A 22,520-nucleotide genomic window follows, 5' to 3' on the forward strand; every position below is an offset into this window, starting at 1 on the left:
GATTCCTAAGTGCCAACAGTCTTCCAGGTTTGATATTAGTTTTCCCTGAAATCTGGGGGAAAGCTCTAATTTTCTTCACTATTAAATAATGAAAGGTCTATGAATGACTCCCTTGTTGGTGAATAGGGTAAAAATTGAGAATAGGACAAACTGGGGCGTGTGTAGGGATGTGTTGTTATAGATCATCATTATGAGATTATAGGTTTTAATATCTCTATATTTTTTATTTGCTTATATAAGAAAATGTCTATTTCCTAAATAAAACTGTTCATGTCTAGGAACAGACTAAATGTATCTGTTCTGGCTGTGGGACTAAAACATAACCCTTTATTCAGTAGTTCAACTTCCTCTGACTTTAATTGATATTGGGATAAATTAAACATCCTCACTTCAGGTTGCATCTGATTTTGTTAGATGACGTTACGGTCATGGTCCTTCGCTCGATGCATCCTTAGGAACAGAGGCCGCCGCTTGTACCGCTGAGAGCCGGGGGCCATCGGAGGGTGAGTATATCCCATATTTTTTATTTTTATTCTTTTTTTTACATGAATATGGATCCCAGAGCCTGAAGGAGTCTCCTCTCCTACAGACCCTGGGAACCATCCAGGACCACTCCCTGCACACGCCGTACCCGGCGTATAAGACGAGCCCTGACTTTTGAGATCATTTTCAGGGGTTAAAAAGTCATCTTATACGCCGGAAAATACGGTGTATATATATATACTATTATTATTTATTTATATAGCACCATTAATTCCAGGGTACTGTACATGAGAAAAGGGGTTGCGTACAGAGTTATAGATATCGTTTACAGTAAACAAATTTACAATGACAGACTGGTACAGAGGGGAGAGAACCATATATATACTGGTAGAGTGCGGGATGGGTGATATGTATCTCTAAGCTTAATGGGATCAGTGATATATAAGAGTAATTTCCCTCCAGCACATTAAGTGTTGTGAGGATTTAGTTAAGTTGCGTAATGAGTTTTTTTTTATGTGGACATCCATAGAGTGGGTGGGAGGGTGTCCACCTTATCTCCACCTGCAGAGCTGGCACCAAGGTGTGCTGACAGGATGTGTGTGAAGTCACAGTCATGTGTTCAGTCACATGGGGGAAGAGTCACATGGTCTGGGGCTTAAATGGCTTGGCTCCAGAGGCAGTCTTTGTTCAGCAAAACGGGAGAGAGGACTCTCCAGTGGTATGTGTTCTGAGGAGGAAAAACTGAACATGTGTTGCTCTAGAGCGAGCTGCTACCCGCAAATATATGGACTCTGTTACAGAGTTATGTTTTCTTTGTTGTCTTCCAATTTTTGCCCGAAGGGCTGTGTTTACTTTACTCTTCTTGTTGGTTTATGCTGCAATATAATAAACCAACTGAATATTTAAAGAGACAGTGTTCCAGTTTTCTACCTCCATCTACTGCCGGGTTGAACTACCACAAAAAAAAGCAGTACAGACCAAATGTTTGGACACACCTTCTCATTTAAAGATTTTTCTGTATTTTCTTGACTATGAAAATTGTAAATTCACACTGAAGGCATCAAAACTATGAATTAACACATGTGGAATTATATACTTAACAAAAAAAGTGTGAAACAACTTAAAATATGTCTTATATTCTAGGTTCTTCAAAGTAGCAACCTTTTGCATTGACTGCTTTGCACACTCTTGGCTACTCCACTAATCGTCAATGTATACCATATAGAGCAGTCCTACCTAATGTATATAATCCCTATCTGATGTATTTAAAAACCTGATCATCTGTATAGTACCTGTATAAGCAGGGTTCGGAGAGGGACTATCCATGTGGACATGCTAGATGGAACAGCTTTGATGCAACTTGCAGTAATAAGCAAGTGCTAGTCAAAAGATGGAAAAATAGAATTATTCTTACCGTTAATTCGGTTTCTAGGAACCTTCCACGACGGCATATGGAGGTTGTCTCTTTGCCCTAATGGGGAACAGGAAACACAGAGAGGTTAAAAGGACCTCCCACCTCCCACTCGCCAGTGACTTACAACTGAGACCATAGCACCGGTTTACCTTCTGAATCCCAGAATTGATCCAGGAAATATAGAGGGTGGAAAATTAGCGCTGTCGTGGAAGGTTCCTAGAAACCGAATTAACGGTAAGAATAATTCTATTTTCTCTAATCACCTTCCACGACGGCATATGGAGGAGTACCAACTAATTTGGCACTAGGGAGGGACAACGGCCTGAAGAACCTTGCGGCCGAAGACTAAATCCTTATTGGATAATACGTCCAATAATCTATAATGTTTGGAGAAGGTATGGAGTGAGGACCACGTAGCTGCCCTGCAGATCTGCTCTGGAGATGCGCCTGCTCTTTCTGCCCAGGAAACCGACGTAGATCTGGTTGAGTGGGCCTTGATCCCTACCGGAGGTAGTTTATTTTGAGCAAGGTAAGATTCTGTTATGGCTTTTTTAATCCATGTAGCAATTGTACTCTTGGCTACCTTCTTTCCCTTATTTTGTCCTGAGGAGTGGACAAAAAGGTTATGATCAACTCTAAGAGCACGGGTTTGATCCAAGTAATGTAGCAGAATACGCCGAACATCAAGAGTATTACATTTTCTTTCTTCAGAGTTTGCAGGATTATTGCAAAAGGTTGGTAGCACGATTTCTTGAGAACGATGAAATTCAGAGACCACTTTTGGAAGGAAAGAGGGATCAAGTCGGAGCACTATCGAGTCTTTTCTAACCAGTAGATAAGGTTCTCTTATTGATAAGGCCTGTAATTCACCCACTCTTCTGGCTGAAGTTATAGCTACCAAAAAAACAGTTTTGTAAGCAAGATTTTGTGGGGAACAGGTAGACAGAGGTTCAAAGGGTGGACCTGTAAGGCCTTGAAGCACAATATTAAGATCCCATGGAGGAACTATAACTTGTTTCCTAGGGTTTATTCTAATTGCTGAGGTCATGAACCTTTTAATCCAACGATGTCCTGCTAGATCTTGATCAAAGATAGAACTGAGCGCAGAAACCTGGACCTTCAGAGTACTGGGTTTCAGACCAATCTCCAAGCCTTTTTGTAAAAAATCTAATATCCTAGGTATATCTGGCCTAAGAGAGTCCGGAGGGTTAGGCAGACAAAAAGATGAAATTTTTTTCCAGATTTTATTATAAATGGCGTTTGTTACCGGTTTTCTGGATTTTTGTAGAGTAGCTATGACAGGGTTTGATAACCCTTTTGCTCTCAATACATTGGCTTCAGAAACCATGCCGCTAAATTCCATTTCTGAGGGTCTGAGTGAAGAACTGGCCCCTGAGAGAGGAGATTGTCTTTCATCGGTAACATTACCGGTCCGTCCACCTGAAGTTGGATGATCAAGTTGAACCAACTTCTTTTGGGCCAAAATGGAGCAACCAAAATAGTTGGGGTCTTTTCTATCCCTATTTTCCGTAGCACCTTTGCAAGAATCGGGATGGGAGGAAACGCGTAGGCCAGATGAAAGTGCCAATCTTGAACTAAGGCATCTACGGCTCTGGGATTTCCTCTTGGATCCAAGGAGAAATATGTTTCGACTTTTGCATTTTGGTGAGAGGCAAAGAGGTCGACTTCCGGGAGACCCCACTTGTTTACCAGAAGGTTGAATGTTTGACGATCCAGACTCCATTCGCCCGTGTGAATATCCTGGCGGCTCAAATAATCTGCCTGAATACTGGCAGTACCTTTCAGGTGAGTTGCCGTCAGGGACAGTACGTGTTTTTCGGCCCAAGCAAAAATTCGAGCAGAGATCTTCTTTAGGCTGGTGAATTTTGTACTGCCCTGGTGTCTGATATGAGCCACCGTGGTCATGTTGTCCGAGTATATCTGAACATGTTGTCCAGAAATCTGACGATTTGCTGCTAAGAGAGCTTCTTCCACAGCTTTGAGTTCTCGGAAGTTTGACGATCTCTCTCTGATTGACTGGTCCCAAAGACCCTGATAAGGAACAAAATAAGACCCTGATTTATCATGGCTCCCCAGCCTCTCTTGCTGGCATCTGATTTGATTGTGGTTATTGGGAATTGAATCCAACTCACACCCCTGAGAAGGTTTTCGGATTTCATCCACCATGTTAAGGATGCTTTCACTCGACCTGCTGTGTGAATCCTTTTGGTTAAAGAGCCGGGACGACCATCCCAATTGTCTAGAACGTGGGTTTGGAGAATTCTTGAGTGGGCTTGAGCCCAAGCCACCGACTGAATGCAGGCTGTCATGGAGCCTAAAGGTACCTTCACACATAACGATATTGTTAACGATATCGTTGCTTTTTGTGACGTAGCAACGATATCGTTAATAAAATCGTTATGTGTGACAGCGACCAACGATCAGGCCCCTGCTGGGAGATCGTTGGTCGCTGAAGAAAGTCCAGAACTTTATTTCGTCGCTGGATCTCCCGTGGACATCGCTGGATCGGCGTGTGTGACACCGATCCAGCGATGTCTTCACTGGTAACCAGGATAAACATCGGGTAACTAAGCGCAGGGCCGGGCTTAGTAACCCGATGTTTACCCTGGTTACCATCCTAAAAGTAAAAAAAACAAACACTACATACTTACCTAACGCTGTCTGTCCCCGGCGCTGTGCTCTGCACTCCTCCTGCACTGGCTGTGAGCGTCGGTCAGCCAGAAAGCAGAGCGGTGACATCACCGCTCTGCTTTCCGGCTGCTGTGCTCACACAGACAGTACAGGAGGAGTGCAGAGCACAGCGCTGGAGGACAGACAGCGTTAGGTAAGTATGTACTGTTTGTTTTTTTTACTTTTAGGAAGGTAACCAGGGTAAACATCGGGTTACTAAGCGCGGCCCTGCGCTTAGTTACCCGATGTTTACCCTGGTTACCGGCATCGTTGGTCGCTGGAGAGCGGTCTGTGTGACAGCTCTCCAGCGACCAAACAGTGACGCTGCAGCGATCCGGATCGTTGTCGGTATCGCTGCAGCGTCGCTTAATGTGAAGGGGCCTTAAGAGCGACATTCCCTCCCGGAGTGTAGGAGATCTCATATCTTTGTATTTCCTGATCTTTACTACTAATGGTAGTCTGTGATCGTCTGGAAGAAAGGACATTTGTTTTGCCGAGTCCAGAACCACTCCCAAAAACTTCCTGGTTTTTGAGGGTTGAAGCTGAGATTTCCTTATATTCGGTATCCAACCCAGAGACTTCAATATCTCTAATGTAGTTGACACATGGGATACCAGGGTCATCTCGGTGGGAGCCACTATCAGCAGATCGTCCAGATAGGGCACTATACAAACCCCTTGTCTCCGGATGAATGACACTGCCTCTGCCATTACTTTGGAGAATACCCTCGGAGCTGATGAGATGCGGAAGGGAAGGACTCCAAACTGATAGTGCTCCACCTGATGACTCCCCTGTATCGCAAACCTGAGATATTTTCTGTGTCTCAGGTGAATAGGAATGTGAAAATATGCATCCTTTAGGTCGATGGTTGCCATAAAGGAGTGTTGATCTATTAAAGGAATGGCTGATTTTACAGACTCCATCTTGAACCTTCGATATTTCACATACTGATTCAGACCCTTTAAATTTATGATGATACGGACTTCCCCTGATGGTTTGGGTACCAGGAATAATCGGGAATAATGTCCCAGACCCCATTCTGATTGTGGAACTGGGGAGATCACATTTGATCTTAGAAGATCTCTGAGACCCAATGTTAATAATTTGTGATCCTTCGTTGAAAGGGTAGTAATCTTTAGACCCTGAGGAGGGGGGGGGGGGAATTAACTCGATCAATAGGCCCTCTTTGATAACATTGAGGACCCAGTGGGAATGGGTGATCTTTTCCCACTGATCCACATATTTTGAGAGTCTTCCCCCCACCGGGTCGGAGTCATTGTTTATCCTGTTGGAATGGCTGCTGCTGCTGTTGTTCAGGGACAAAAATATTTTTCCCTCTACCTTTTGCATAGCTCCATCTACCGGTTTTGCCTTTACCTCTCGGCTGAGAGGGCTGAGACAGTCGGGCACGAAAAAACCGTTTCCTCGGTTGTTTTTGCTCCGGAAGCGCCTTTTTCTTATCAGTAGCTTTATCAAGAATGTCGTCTAAAGCTGGACCAAACACATAGTCTCCTTTAACCCCTTTCTGCCATTAGACGTACTATTGCGTCCATGTGGGGTGGGCTTTACTTCCCAAGGACGCAATAGTACGTCATATGCGATCGGCAGCGCTCACGGGGGGAGCGCCGCCGATCGCGGCCGGGTGTCAGCTGTTTATCGCAGCTGACATCCGGCACTATGTGCCAGGAGCGGTCACGGACCGCCCCCGGCACATTAACCCCCGGCACACCGCGATCAAAGATGATCGCGATGTGCCGGCGGTACAGGGAAGCACCGCGCAGGGAGGGGGCTCCCTGCGGGCTTCCCTGAGCCCCCCGCAGCAACGCGATGTGATCGCGTTGCTGCGAGGGTCTCACCTCCCTTCCTGCTCCCTCCCGGCCCGGATCCAAGATGGCCGCGGATCCGGGTCCTGCAGGGAGGGAGGTGGCTTCACAGAGCCTGCTCAGAGCAGGCACTGTGAAGCCTGCAGCGCTGCAAGTCAGATCAGTGATTTGACAGAGTGCTGTGCAAACTGTCAGATCACTGATCTGTGATGTCCCCCCTGGGACAAAGTAAAAAAGTAAAAAAAAAAAATTTCAAATGTGTAAAAAAAAATTAAAAAAAATATTCCAAAATAATGAAAAAAAAATATATATATTATTCCCATAAATACATTTCTTTATCTAAATAAAAAAAACAAACAATAAAAGTACACATATTTAGTATCGCCGCGTCCGTAACGGCCCGACCTATAAAACTGGCCCACTAGTTAACCCCTTCAGTAAACACCGTAAGAAAAAAAAAAAAAAAACGAGGCAAAAAACAACGCTTTATTATCATACCGCCGAACAAAAAGTGGAATAACACGCGATCAAAAAGACAGATATAACTAACCATGGTACCGCTGAAAACGTCATCTTGTCCCGCAGAAAACGAGCCGCCATACAGCACCATCATTAAAAAAATAAAAAAGTTATAGTCCTGAGAATAAAGCGATGCAAAAATAATTCTTTTTTTCTATAAAATAGTTTTTATCGTATAAAAGCGCCAAAACATAAAAAAATGATATAAATGAGGTGTCGCTGTAATTGTACTGACCCAAAGAATAAAACTGCTTCATCAATTTTACCAAACGCGGAACGGTATAAACGCCTCCCCCAAAAGAAATTCATGAATAGCTGGTTTTTGGTCATTCTGCCTCACAAAAATCGGAATAAAAAGCGATCAAAAAATGTCACGTGCCCGAAAATGTTACCAATAAAAACATCAACTCGTCCCGCAAAAAACAAGACCTCACATGACTCTGTGGACCAAAATATAGAAAAATTATAGCTCTCAAAATGTGGTAACGCAAAAAATATTTTTTGCAATAAAAAGCGTCTTTCAGTGTGTGACGGCTGCCAATCATAAAAATCCGCTAAAAAACCCGCTATAAAAGTAAATCAAACCCCCCTTCATCACCCCCTTAGTTAGGGAAAAATTAAAAAAATGTATTTATTTCCATTTTCCCATTAGGGCTAGGGTTAGAGTTAGGGCTAGGGTTAGGGTTAGGGCTAGGGCTAGGGCTAGGGTTAGGGCTAGGGTTAGGGCTAGGGTTAGGGTTAGGGTTAGGGCTAGGGTTAGGGCTAGGGTTAGGGCTAGGGTTAGGGTTAGGGTTAGGGCTAGGGTTAGGGCTAGGGTTAGGGCTAGGGTTAGGGTTAGGGCTAGGGCTAGGGCTAGGGTTAGGGCTAGGGTTAGGGTTAGGATTAGGGCTAGGGTTAGGGCTAGGGCTACAGTTTGGGTTGGGGCTAAAGTTACAGTTAGGTTTTAGATTACATTTACGGTTGGGAATAGGGTTGGGATTAGGGTTAGGGGTGTGTCAGGGTTGGAGGTGTGGTTAGGGTTACTGTTGGGATTAGGGTTAGGGATGTGTTTGGATTAGGGTTTCAGTTATAATTGGGGGGTTTCCACTGTTTAGGCACATCAGGGGCTCTCCAAACGCGACATGGCGTCCGATCTCAATTCCAGCCAATTCTGCGTTGAAAAAGTAAAACAGTGCTTCTTCCCTTCCGAGCTCTCCCGTGTGCCCAAACAGGGGTTTACCCCAACATATGGGGTATCAGCGTACTCAGGACAAATAGGACAACAACTTTTGGGGTCCAATTTCTCCTGCTACCCTTGGGAAAATACAAAACTCGGGGCTAAAACATATTTTTTGTGGGAAAAAAAAAGATTTTTTATTTTCACGGCTCTGCGTTATAAACTGTAGTGAAACACTTGGGGGTTCAAAGTTCTCACAACACATCTAGATTAGTTCCCTGGGGGGTCTAGTTTCCAATATGGGGTCACTTGTGGGGGGTTTCTACTGTTTAGGTACATTAGGGGTTCTGCAAACGCAATGTGACGTCTGCAGACCATTCCATCTAAGTCTGCATTCCAAATGGCGCTCCTTCCCTTCCGAGCTCTGCCATGCGCTCAAACGGTGGTTTCCCCCAACATACGGGGTATCAGCGTACTCAGGACAAATTGGACAACAACTTTTGGGGTCGAATTTCTCCTCTTACCCTCGGAAAAATACAAAACTGGGGGCTAAAAAATAATTTTGGGGGCAAAGATTTTTTTTTTTAATTTTCACGGCTCTGCGTTACAAACTGTAGTGAAACACTTGGGGGTTCAAAGCTATCACAACACATCTAGATGAGTTCCTTAGGGGGTCTAGTTTCCAAAATGGTGTCACTTGTGGGAGGTTTCTACTGTTTAGGTATATTAGGGGCTCTGCAAATGCAATGTGACACCTGCAGACCATTCCATCTAAGTCCTCATTCCAAATGGAGCTCCTTCCCTTCCGAGCCCTCCCATGCGCCCAAACAGTGGTTGCTCCCCACATATGGGGTATCAGCGCACTCAGGACAAATTGGACAACAAATTGTGGGGTCGAATTTCTCCTGTTACCCTCGGGAAAATACAAAACTGGGGGCTAAAAAATAATTTTTGTGGGAAAAAATTTTTGTTTTATTTTTACGGCTCTCCATTATAAACTTCTGTGAAGCCCTTGGTGGGTCAAAGCGCTCAGCACACATCTAGATAAGTTCCTAAGGGGGTCTACTTTCCAAAATGGTGTCACTTGTGGGGGGTTTCTACTGTTTAGGTACATTAGGGGCTCTGCAAACGCAATGTGACACCTACAGACCGTTCCATCTAAGTCTGCATTCAAATGGCACTCCTTCCCTTCTGAGCCCTCCCATGTGCCCAAACAGTGGTTCCCCCCACATATGGTGTATCATCGCACTCAGGACAAATTGGGCAACAAATTTTGGGGTCCAATTTCTCCTGTTACCCTCAGGAAAATACAAAACTGGGGGCTAAAAAAATAATTTTTGTGGGAAAAAAATTTTGTTTTATTTTTACGGCTCTGCATTATAAACTTCTGTGAAGCACTTGGTGGGTCAAAGTGCTCACCACACCTCTAGATAAGTTCCTTAGGGGGTCTACTTTCCAAAATGGTGTCATTTGTGGGGGGTTTCAATGTTTAGGCACATCAGTGGCTCTTCAAACGCAACATGGCGTCCCATCTCAATTCCTGTCAATTTTGCTTTGAAAAGTCAAACGGCGCTCCTTCCCTTCCGAGCTCTCCCATCCACCCAAACAGTGGTTTACCCCCACATATGGGGTATAAGCGTACTCAGGACAAATTGTACAACAAATTTTGGGGTCCAATTTCTTCTCTTACCCTTGGGAAAATAAAAAATTGGGGGCAAAAAGATAATTTTTGTGAAAAAATATGATTTTTTATTTTTACGGTTCTACATTATAAACTTCTGTGAAGCACTTGGTGGGTCAAAGTGCTCACCACACCTCTAGATAAGTTCCTTAGGGGGTCTACTTTCCAAAATGGTGTCACTTGTGGGGGGTTTCAATGTTTAGGCACATCAGTGGCTCTTCAAACGCAACATGACGTCCCATCTCAATTCCTGTCAATTTTGCATTGAAAAGTCAAACGGCGCTCCTTCCCTTCCGAGCTCTCCCATCCGCCCAAACAGTGGTTTACCCCCACATATGGGCTATCAGCGTACTCAGGACAAATTGTACAACAACTTTTGGGGTCCAATTTCTTCTCTTACCCTTGGGAAAATAAAAAATTGGGGGCGAAAAGATAATTTTTGTGAAAAAATATGATTTTTTATTTTTACGGTTCTACATTATAAACTTCTGTGAAGCACTTGTTGGGTCAAAGTGCTCACCACACCTCTAGATAAGTTCCTTAGGGGGTCTACTTTCCAAAATGGTGTCACTTGTGGGGGATTTCAATGTTTAGCCACATCAGGGGCTCTCCAAACGAAACATGGCGTCCCATCTCAATTCCAGTCAATTTTGCATTGAAAAGTCAAATGGTACTCCTTCGCTTCCGAGCTCTGCCATGCGCCCAAACAGTGGTTTACCCCCACATGTGGGGTATTGGCATACTCAGGACAAATTGTACAACAATGTTTGGGGTCCATTTTCTCCTGTTACCCTTGGTAAAATAAAACAAATTGGAGCTGAATTAAATTTTTTGTGAAAAAAAGTTAAATGTTCATTTTTATTTAAACATTCAAAAAATTCCTGTGAAGCACCAGAAGGGTTAATAAACTTCTTGAATATGGTTTTGAGCACCTTGAGGGGTGCAGTTTTTAGAATGGTGTCACACTTGGGTATTTTCAATCATATAGACCCCTCAAAATGACTTCAAATGAGATGTGGTCCCTAAAATAAAATGGTGTTGTAGAAATGAGAAATTGCTGGTCAACTTTTAACCCTTATAACTCCCTAACAAAAAAAAATTTTGGTTCCAAAATTGTGCTGATGTAAAGTAGACATGTGGGAAATGTTACTTATTAAGTATTTTGTGTGACATATCTCTGTGATTTAATTGCATAAAAATTCAAAGTTGGAAAATTGCGAAATTTTCATTATTTTCGCCAAATTTCCGTTTTTTTCACAAATAAACGCAGGTACTATCAAATAATTTTTACCATTGTCATGAAGTACAATATGTCACGAGAAAACAGCGTCAGAATCACCAGGATCCATTGAAGCGTTCCAGAGTTATAACCTCATAAAGGGACAGTGGTCAGAATTGTAAAAATTGGCCCGGTCATTAACGTGCAAACCACCCTTGGGGGTAAAGGGGTTAAAGGGGATGGCACACAACTTAGCCTTAGAGGTGATATCACCACTCCATAATTTAAGCAAGAGAGCTCTTCTGGCAGAGTTGGAAAGCACTAAAGATCTGGCGGCAATCCTAACGGATTCCAGAGAAGCATCCGCCAGAAACCCAGTAGCTTTATGTAAAATAGGGAGTGAATCCAACATCTCACCTCTAGAGGTACCTTGAGAAATGTGAGATTCTAATTTTTCTAGCCAGCAGGAGAGGGTCCTAGCTACACAGATAGAGGCGATATTAGCCTTGAGGACAGACGTAGAAGTTTCCCAAGACTTCTTCAGGAGACTCTCAATCTTCCTGTCCATAGGTCTTTCAATTGCGAAGAATCCTCAAAGGGGAGTGCTGTTCTTTTGGCGACTCTGGCCACCTGCACATCAACCTTGGCAATGTCAAGTTTGACAAAATCACCTTCTAGAGGAAATCTATGTTTCATCTCTGAAGACATACTAAGGCGCTTTTCAGGGAGTTCCCATTCTTGCTCAATCATACTAATAACATTAGTGTGAACAGGGAACCCTGCCCTTTTCTCTGATCTGAGCCCACCAAACATATGATCCTGTATGGACTGTGGTACAGGTTCCTCTTCAAGTCCCATTGTGTTACGAACAGCAGACACTAGGTCCTCAATATAATCTGAGGAAAAGAGGTATTTCCTGACCTCAGCCTTAGAAGATGCTGGATCTTCCCAGCCAACAGATGAAGTATGAGAGTGGTCTGAATCAGAATCAGATTCTACGACCTGAATCTTCCTCTTTTTAGCTGGGGAATGTGGTGGCGGAGGTGGGGGTGGAGGTGTAAAAGCTGCTAAGGAAGATTGTACCTCCTGTTTAACAAGAGAGCGTATTTCATCTAGAAGGGATGGTTGCTCAGCTTTAACTATCCTGTCAGTACATGGCTGGCAGAGTTTTTTTATCCCAGATAGGAGGGAGTTTAATAGAACAGACCGGGCACTTCTTCCTATTAGTAGCTCTAGGGGCAGACTTTTCTCCCTGAAACAGAAAGGAAGAGAAGAATGAGGAGCTAACCCCTTAAAGAAACTACCTCCCGGATCCAGTCCCTGCGTACTCACAGTAGCAGGGGCAGCGCTGGGCTCTGCAGACGCAGGGCATAAAGAACCGTCCATACTGAAGAAATTTAGTCTTACCTTCAATGGTGATTCAGCAGGCTTTTATGGAGCACCGCTCCCAGCACCTGCCTCCAGCGGACATAATTCCCCCTCCAGGATCCACGTGTGGGCAGCCATAGCTCCGACAACGCCGCCGGCGAACCCGGAAGTACCGGCTTCAGGGAGATACGAAAATCGGAAGTGACGCACGCGCGACCGCTGACGTCACTTCCGGAACGCCGAGCCGAGCAGCATGGAGGGGGAGAAGCCGGGAAGCTCAGAGAGGATCCCGGCTGGGGATCCCGGCCTGCTTTACCCTCGTGGGGGCGCGGGAAGGCCGGGAAGAGTCCCGAGGTACCTGGCATGCAGGATGACGGGAGCAGCACAAGGAGAGGCACGGAGCGACCACCAGCTGCCCGGCTTTAAGAGGTAAAACCTGTAATAGTAACTGTAGTCGCCGGCCACTACAGCATATGGAAACCTCTCCCTGTCCCATGGGGAACAGGAAAGACACTGGCGAGTGGGAGGTCCTTTTAACCTCTCTGTTTCCTGTTCCCCATTAGGGCAAAGAGACAACCTCCATATGCCGTCGTGGAAGGTGACTAGAGAAAAACAGGGTATTTAGTTTAGTCTTTTGCAGACTCCAACAGGTTTTCTTCAAAAAATGGTCCTGTATTTAACTCCATCTTCCCATTAATTTTAACCATCTTCCCTGTCCCTGCTGAAGAAAACAGGCCCAAACCATGATGCTGCCACCACCATGTTTGACAGTGGGAATGGTGTGTTCAGGGTGATGAGCTGTGTTGCCTTTACGAAAAACATCGCTTGGCATTGTTGCCAAAAAGTTAGATTTTGGTTTCATCTGACCAGAGCACCTTCTTCCACATGTTTGGTGTGTCTCCCATGTGGCTTGTTGCAAACTTTAAATAACACTTTTTATGGATTTCTTTGAGAAATGGCTTTCTTCTTGCCACTCTTCCATAAAGGCCAGATTTGTGCAGTGTACGACTGATATTTGTCTTATGGACAGACTGTCCCACCTCAGCTGTAGATCTCTGCAGTTCATCCAGAGTGATCATGGGCCTCTTGGCTGCATCTCTGATCAGTCTTCTCCTTGTTTGAGATGAAAGTTTAAAGGGATGGCCGGGTCTTGGTAGATTTGCAGTGGTATGATATTCCTTCCATTTCAATATGATAGCTTGCACAGTGCTCCTTGAGATGTTTAAAGTTTTGAAAATCATTTTGTATCCAAATCCGGCTTTAAACTTCTCCACAACAGTATCACGGACCTGCTTGTTGTGTTCCTTGGTCTTCATGATGCTCTCTGTGCTTCAACCAGAACCCTGAGACTATCACAGAGCAGGTGCATTTATACGGAGACTTGATTACAAACAGGTGGATTATATTTATCATCATTAGGCATTTAGGACAACATTGGATCATTCAGAGATCCACAATGAACTTCTGGAGTGAGTTTGCTGCACTGTAATTTTTGCTAATTTGTTAAAAAAGAAAAACTGAAATATCACATGGTCATAAGTATTTAGACCCTTTGCTCAGTATTGAGTAGAAGCATCCTTTTGAGCTAGTACAGCCATGAGTCTTTTTGGGAATGATGCAACAAGTTTTTCACACCTGGATTTGGGGATCCTCTGCCATTCTTCCTTGCATATGGGGTGGAGAGTGTACATTAATGAGAAAAAGAATGAACTTTTTTAAATTTACCAAATGGCTGCAATGAAACAAAAAGTGAAAAATATATACACTGCTCAAAAAAATAAAGGGAACACTAAAATCCCACATCCTAATATCACTGAATGAAATATTCCAGTTGTAAATCTTTATTCATTACATAGTGGAATGTGTTGAGCACAATAAAACCTAAAAATACAACCTAAAAACCTAAAAACAAATTATCAATGTAAATCACAACTAATATCCCACGGAGGTCTGGAGTTGGAATGATGCTCAAAATCAAAGTGGAAAATAAAGTTCCAGGCTGGTCCCACTTCAGTGGAAATGCCTCAAGACAAGGAAATGATGCTCAGTAGTGTGTGTGGCCTCCACGTGCCTGTATGACCTCCCTACAATGCCTGGGCATGCTCCTGATGAGGCGGCGGATGGTCTCCTGAGGGATCTCCTCCCAGACCTGGACTAAAGCATCTGCCAGCTCCTGGACAGTATGTGGTGCAACGTGACATTGGTGGATGGTGGAGATAAGATGTCCCAGATGTGTTCAATCGGATTCAGGTCTGGGGAATGGGCAGGCCAGTGCATAGCTTCAGTGCCTTCATCTTGCAGGAACTGCTGACACAATCCAGCCACATGAGGTCTGGCATTGTCCTGTATTAGGAGGAACCCAGGGCCAACTGCACCAGCATATAGTCTCACAAGGAGTCTGAGGATCTCTTCTCGTTACCTAATGGCAGTCAGGCTACCTCTGGTGAGCACATGGAGGGCTGTGCGGCCCTCCAAAGAAATGCCACCCCTCACCATTACTGACCCACTGCCAAACCAGTCATGCTGAAGGATGTTGCAGGCAGCAGATAGCTCTCCACGGCATCTCCAGACTCTGTCACATCTGCCACATGTGCTCAGTGTGAACCTGCTTTCATCTGTGAAGAGCACAGGGCGCCAGTGGCGAATTTGCCAATCCTGATGTTGTGTCAAATGCCAAACATCCAGCATAGCACAACCCCCATCTGTGGACGTCGGGCACTCAGACCATCCTCATGGAGTCGGTTTCTAAACATTTGTGCAGACACTTGCACATTTGTGGCCTGCTGGAGGTCATTTTGCAGGGGTCTGGCAGTGCTCCTCCTGTTCCTCCTTGCACAAACGCTGAGGTCCGACCCCTGCATGTCTTCTGGTGTACTGGCCTGTCTCCTGGTAGCACCACCAGCCTCTGGACACTACGCTGACAGACATAGCAAACCTTCTTTCCACAACTCGCATTGATGTGCCATCCTGGATGAGCTGCACTATGTGAGCCACTTGTGTGAGTTGTAGAGTCCATCTCATGCTACCATGAGTGTGAAAGCACAACCATCATTCAAAAGTGACCAAATCATCAGCCAGAAAGCATTGGTACTGTGATGTGGTCTGTTGTCTTCACCTGCAGAACCACTCCTTTACTGAGTGTGTCTTGGTAATTGATTGCCAATCATTTCCATATGTTTCTATTCCATTTGCACAACAGCATTTGAAATTTTTTGTCAAACAGTGTTGCTTCCTAAGTGGACAGTTTGATTTCACAGAAGTTTGATTTACTTGGAGTTATATTCTGTTGTTTAAGTCTTCCCTTTATTTTCTTGAGCAATGTTTATACAGTGGGTACAGAACGTATTCAGGCCTCTTTAAATTTTTCACTCTTTGTTTCATTGCAGCCATTTGGTAAATTCAAAAAAGTTCATTTTCTCAGTCACACTATCCCTATATTGTACAATATGGTGCCCCCGCTCCACGTTGTTATCCCTGGACATGCTATTGCCCCCTACACTACAAAAAGGGGATACAGCACAGACAGGAACAAAAAAAAATTGTGTATATACAAAAAAGGGTGCGTATATACAGAAAAAGGCCTTAGTTGATATTGTCACGTATTAGTAATAGATGTATGGCGACAAACAATTTGGACAGTCTATCAGTACAGGTATTGCATCAAAGATATAAAACAACACTGCCTTAGGGTACCGTCACACAGTGCAATTTTGATCGCTACGACGGCACGATTTGTGACGTTCGAGCGATATAGGTACGATATCGCAGTGTGTGACACGCTCCTGCGATCAGGGACCCCGCTGTGAATCGTACATCGTAGCACATCGTTTGAAACTTTCTTTCGTCGTCTAGTGTCCCGCTGTGGCGGCATGATCGCATGGTGTAACAAAGGTGTGCACGATATTGTATACGATGTAAAGGGCGGAGGAGCTGGCTACGTAGGAGCGCTGAATTCTCCACCTCCCGTGTGCTGATTGGGCGGTACAATACTGTGCGCTCATTCGACAAAGGACTATTGTTCCCAGCGGATAAAACCGGAGCTCTCGAGCGCGCTATTCATTTCTCTCTGTAGCACGTGCTGTAAACAGAACTCCTAAATTCGCTGGATTCCCTGGACTTTTAACTACTAGACTTTTACCGCAAAAGGTATGTATAACGCTACAGCGTAGCATATGTTGCGCTTCAACGGGGATAAACGCTGGAGTGTGGTCGATTGTTCCTTTGAGTAGGGTAGGCCTGAGAACCTCAGGTACACAGCTGTAGCGTGGCCCAATTAATTAATCCTTTTACAGATCGAGATGGTTGACTGCCCCATTTAATACCAGTAGTAACATATAGTTATTAGATCAATGGTCAGAACATTGTTTTGTAAGCACGTGTATTTATTGTACGTTTGTTTTCTTTTTAGGAACTATGCTCACTTCCGATGAGAGTTCTGTTGTTGCTGCTGCCCTGGTGTTTGAGGCAGCACGTCTCCAAGAGGAGAGACGTCCTAAACGAAAACGTCGCATGTGGACCCGGAGCTGGCTGCAGAAAAGATCCACATTGTCACACATGGGTCTCATAAGAGAGTTACGTGACAATAACCCTCATGATTTCCGAAACTACCTTCGGATGTCCGAGGAATCCTTCAAAATAATACTGTCTGCTGTTACGCCACTCATACAAAGGCGTGATACGCCGATGCGTGCAGCCGTGCCCGTGGAGGAAAGGTTGGCGGTGACACTGCGGTTCCTGGCAACAGGAAGGTCTCTTCAGGATTTGCAGTTTTCCGCCGCTGTTTCCAGACCTTTCCTGAGCGTTGTAATTCCGGAGACATGCGAGGCCATTGTGCAGAGCTTAAGGCATTATATGGAGGTACTACTATATTTTTTTTGGCTGCTGTGTTATGTCGATATATTATACTAGCTATTGAACCCGTTCTACGCCCTGATGGAGAGCATTTCTATTGGTATATGTTCTACATTCTATCATGTGCTGCTCCCATCCTGCGCCCCCATTCAGACATGTGCTGCTGTGATCCTGCGCCTCCAGTCTGACATGTGCTGCTACCATTTTGCGTCTCCATTCTGATATGTGCTGCTCCAACCCTGCGCCACCCTTCTTTTATTTGCTGCTCCCAACGTAATTTTATTGATTATATAATTTAGATATATTGTTTAGCACCCCCTCTGAGTCACCGAAGCCATCTGAAAAAATGGCTGCCTGCATACTCAGGGTTGTTGACTTTGTTATACTAATCCATACTGCGCCTCAATCACTGTAGGATGTCCACATGAGAGTGTATGTGCATAATATATTTGACCTAATTTGTACATGTTTCCTTCTCATCTTGCAGTTTCCCAAGACGGCGGATGACTGGAAGAGGATTGCTTCCGATTTTGATGAGCTGTGGCAGTTTCCAAACTGCGGTGGTGCATTAGATGGAAAGCATGTGCGCATCACGCAACCAGCCAACTCTGGATCCTTTTTTTTCAACTACAAAGGATATTTCAGTGTGATCCTCATGGCCCTTGTCAATGCGAACTATGAGTTTGTCGATGTGGATGTTGGCATGAATGGTCGAGTCTCCGACGGTGGTGTTTTTGAACACACTTCATTTGGGGAAAGCTTGAGGAACAATGAACTGCTGTTGCCACTAAATGAAGACACAAAAGCAAACCTAAATTTTGTCTTCGTCGCTGATGAAGCTTTCCCTCTTCATCCACATTTGCTGAAGCCATTTGCACAGAGAACACTCACACCGGAGCGCAGAATCTTTAATTACCGGTTGTCGAGGGCCCGTCGTGTGGTTGAAAATGCCTTTGGGATTATGGCAAATCGGTTTAGAGTGTTCCACACAGCTATCAACTTGAAGCTGCCGTCTATAGACTTTGTGGTTTTGGCATGCTGTGTGCTCCATAATTTCCTGAGACGTCATGATACGAGCTCCTATTCTCCTCCTTCGTTTATTGATGCAGTGGACGCAAGAACCGGAGATATTGTGCCCGGGGAATGGCGTACACAACCGGATAATTTTACAGCTCTTCAAGCACTTGGATCTGGCAGACAGGCAGACGATGCAAGGGACTGTCGCGAAAAATACTGTCAGTACTTTAATGGTTCTGGAGCTGTACCCTGGCAGGATCGCGCCGTATAAAAAAATATTTTTTTTTGCTTTGCTGTCATATAAACCTCTCTAAATAACTTTAAATGTGATGCCTATAAAATGGTGCTGTTAACCCTTATAGCTTGGTAAACATTAAAGAAAGAATGCGAAGATTTTTGTTTTTTTTTGTAACAATTTCTTGGTTTTAAATTATTAAACAACAAAATATAACATAAACCCCCCAAAAAAAAAATTATCTCCTTCCACGGCCCAAGAGGTGTCGCAGCGTCACGCCCTGCTGCTCTACTTGAGTCTGGAGGAGCGCTGCTGTCTGCTGCAGGAGCGCTGCTGTCCGCTCCAGGCGCAATTGTCTCGCCAGGAGCTCTCTTACGGTGGGCGGTTCTGTGGATAGAAGAGGTTGGAGAACCAACGTTGATTCCGCTGAAAATACATCTCGACCTCTGGGGCAGGACCAAATTTTGTGTGTTGTAAATTTCTATTTGGTCTGGCACCACAGGGCGATGTAAATTTTATTAAATTTTACAGTTTTAGTTGTCTATTGTGACATCCAGCAGAAAACCACTCGTATTATCTTGATACTTACGGAGAAGGGACGCCGGTTCCTCATTGCCAGAACCAGAGCTGCTAATTTCCCACCCCAGCGATCTGGCCACTGCTGCAGCATCTTAAAGGAAATAATAACATCTGGTTAACTATGGAACACACCGTTGGGAAGCGCTCGCAGTTTTGGTCACTTACGTATGTTATGTTCTGGGGAGAATGCCGCCGACCCGGGGGAAGAAGAGGAGTGTCGGAAGGGAGGTGTTGAGGGTGGTGTAGGGGTGCGAGGCCGTCTACTGTCTGGTGGTGGCGTGGTAGGCCGCTGGGTCATTACTGCGTCTGTAATGTATTCAAATATTTCCGCTACCCTCTTATGTCCCGTATGCAGTTGAAAAATTGTAATCTATGATTGTTAACTTACGTGACGTCATGGACTGTGGGCTCCCGCTGGTGGTGGATGCTGTGGTGCTGCTGGCAATGGCAGGTACCTGTTGCCGCCGCTGTCTCTCTACACATAAAGTTAACAAACGCAATCTTTAAAAACACATGTAGAGTGCTGCAGATCAAAGCTAACAATATACTGAAACATAAAATTTATATCACACTTCACAGGGGTGCGAGGGTGCATGGTCACAACAGATGGTGGAGGCGTGGTAGGCCGCTGGGTCATTATTGCGTCTGTAATGTCTTCAAATATTTCAGCTACCCTGTTATGTCCCGTGTGATGTTAAAAAAAATGCAATCAATGATTGTGAACTTACGTGATGTCCCGGACTGTGGGCTCCCACTGGTGTCTGAAGATGGGGTACTGGTGGCAATGGCGGGTCTCACTTGCCGCCGCTGTCTCTCTACACCTAAAGTAAAGAATCACAATGTTTACACTCAAATGTTGAGTGCTGCAGATCAAAGCTTACAATATACTCAAACATAAAATAGAGATCACACTTTACAGGGGTGCGATACTCAGACATGTATGTGGGCTCTGGTGTTCAATGGTCTTCCTGTCTTTGGAAAACGTATTATTTCATCAGTAGGCCAACCTCCTCCATTAATATTTTTGGGAAATTGAGAAACTAAAAATAATGGACATCATAATAATTTCAAGATGGTGGTTGAGATTAGGGAACCCGACAAGTTTTCTCACGGACAACGCATATTCTGCTTGGAAAATAACTAAATTTTACAAAAACGGGGCATGTGTTTTAATGCATTTGAGGTCACGTTGGCGACCATGAGCGCAAGCCTCCCTCCCAAACCCCCCCCCTCCTGACAGCGTGCATCTCCCAATCCCCCCATACTAGTACTTGCCTCGCCTTGCCTCCGCACGCAACTCAGCAAACATTTGTGGCGTTTTATAGCGGAGGTCAGCCCATTTTTTACGCAGCTGAAGCTGACTGCGGCAGACGCTAAACCTCCTCTCCATCATTCTGGCTATGTGGCCAAGCACTTCCCGCTTGTGGATGTGTGGGTGGGCAGGGCAGCTCTCCAGACCCTCATAATCCAGGGCATCCATCTGTCTAATAAAAAAAAGGAGCTCTGGCTGCCCCAGAGGAGCAGAACGCATTCTCGCCGCCATTTTAGATGGAATGACCCTGAACAGCAACGCCCAGAGGAGGAGCTGTACTCCGCCGTCCTGCCGCCAGATCGGCATCGCAATAGCGTTGCCGTTTATGGACAGCGTCACATTTGTGACGGCTGAGCGGTACGGAATGAACGCACATAGTAAATGCCGTTCGAAGGATGGTTATTTAACGCCGGAGCGTCACGTAATGTACGCTCGTGGTCTATGACGGCGTGATGACGTTACAGCGTTCCGGCGTGCCTGCGCTAGCTTGTTTTGGTTCCCTGACATCTTGATAATGGCTGCCAGTCGCCGTGATCCTCCTATGGGCATTCCAGAGCTCAAGTTCCTTATTGGAACAATGGATCGGATGCAGTACGAGACAACTGGGCTGGTGCTGCACCGCAACCAGCACAAGGATGAAGTTGTCCGTGTGGTGTCTGAGGGCCTCAGGAAGCGGTTTGGGATAACTCGCAGCAAGGCCCAGATTGTGAAAAAATGGGGCGATCTCAAGTCCAAAAGCCCAGAGCGCCTGCAGGAGCTTCGCAAGGAGATTCGCAGAGGTCAGTACGCAGGTACCCAAAAGTATGTGGCACAGCTATGGGGCAGTTTGAACGTTGCAGAGCCACTATGTGCCACAGCTTGAACGTTGCAGAGCCACTATGTGGCACAGCTATGGGACAGTTTGAACGTTGCAGAGCCACTATGTGCCACAGCTATGGGGCAGTATGAACGTTGCAGAGCCACTATGCGGCACAGCTATGGGACAGTTTGAACGTTGCAGAGCCACTATGTGCCACAGCTATGGGACAGTATGAACGGTGAAAAGTACTATGTGGCACAGCTAACTGCAGACCTACCTTTTTTTTTTCCTTCACAGAGGCAAAGAGACAGCACCGCCGCCGCCACGAGGCATCCCGCACAGCCTCTTCTGGATCTGTGCCCTCCGGGTCAACTCCTCCAGATCCTAGTAGGTTCCCACAATTATGTGATTTGGATTCAGTTGCAGGTCCCCTCTTCCCCCGGCAGCCAGTGTTGCCATATATGCTAACAGACCTTTTTTTTTTTTTTCCCTTCACAGAGGCAAAGAGACAGCGCAGCCGCCGACATCACAAGGCATTCAACATGGACTCTGATCCCGAAGTGCCCTGCGTGCCTCAACATCCTAGTAGGTTCCCACAATAAAGTTATTTTGATTTTGTGGCAGGCCCACTCTTTCACCCCCAACCCAAACACCCCCCCCCCCCGCCCCCCCCCAAGTCAGTATTGCCTTATATGCTGACTGTTTTTTTTTTCTTTTTTCCTTCACAGAAGCAAAGACACATCGGGAGACTACAGTGTTATTAATGTTATGTTTTTTGACCCACAGCTGTCGTCAGTGTGAACAAGGAGGATCTTGAAGCCGGCATAGAAAGGCTTATCCACACTATGGCGCGGATTCAGGAGCAGCACAATGTGGCAATGGAGGAGCTGCAGAAGCTTCGGGACATGTGCCAGCAGTTGGAGGCGGGCCAATAATACATTTTTGGTTGTTACATTAAAAATATTTAGTTAAACTATGATTCCATTTTTTTTGTATTAGTTAACTGTATATGAATTTGTTACGTTAATTTGTGCCCTCATACAGTGCTGTGATCGAGACACACCAATCAAACAGTCGTGATAGAATTTCTAATAATAGCTTTTATTTGAAACATTATTTTAACAAGACAATAAAATAAAAAGTAATGTAAAAGAAGTTAGGAAATCACAAATTGTGATACGACGATTCTTCCGGCTGATAACTTTGGTGCCTGACGGGCGAAGCCATATGTGAAGGTATTGGCGTGTAGGAGTGGTTAGGGGGTGGCTGGCCGAAGTGGGAAACGGGAACATTGTGTCGCATTGGTGTCTGACACTGTGACCAACCATTGTAATATGAGGGCTCTGTCCGCTGCATTGGCCGGGAATAGACCA

At 45.1% G+C, this 22,520-nt stretch overlaps 1 protein-coding gene and 1 long non-coding RNA gene across 2 annotated transcripts; one reads left to right on the plus strand and one right to left on the minus strand.

The window, feature by feature from the left end:
* The first annotated feature begins 17,166 nt into the window (after window positions 1-17,166).
* On the plus strand, window positions 17,167-18,604 carry LOC138667759 (uncharacterized). The gene is made up of 2 exons (XM_069755856.1): window positions 17,167-17,211; window positions 17,693-18,604. Exons 1-2 carry the CDS (start codon window positions 17,206-17,208, stop codon window positions 18,491-18,493), a joined length of 807 nt encoding a protein of 268 aa, XP_069611957.1. The 5' UTR covers window positions 17,167-17,205; the 3' UTR covers window positions 18,494-18,604.
* Window positions 18,605-19,263: 659 nt separating this feature from the next.
* On the minus strand, window positions 19,264-19,805 carry LOC138667760 (uncharacterized). Its single transcript, XR_011318925.1, has 3 exons — window positions 19,765-19,805; window positions 19,425-19,511; window positions 19,264-19,342 (listed from the first exon to the last, which is right to left on the minus strand). It is a non-coding gene; the product is annotated as an uncharacterized lncRNA (long non-coding RNA).
* Between the last annotated feature and the right edge of the window lie 2,715 nt (window positions 19,806-22,520).

The sequence above is a fragment of the Ranitomeya imitator genome, chromosome 2, assembly GCF_032444005.1.
Source record: "Ranitomeya imitator isolate aRanImi1 chromosome 2, aRanImi1.pri, whole genome shotgun sequence".
Taxonomy (NCBI): Eukaryota; Metazoa; Chordata; class Amphibia; order Anura; family Dendrobatidae; genus Ranitomeya; species Ranitomeya imitator.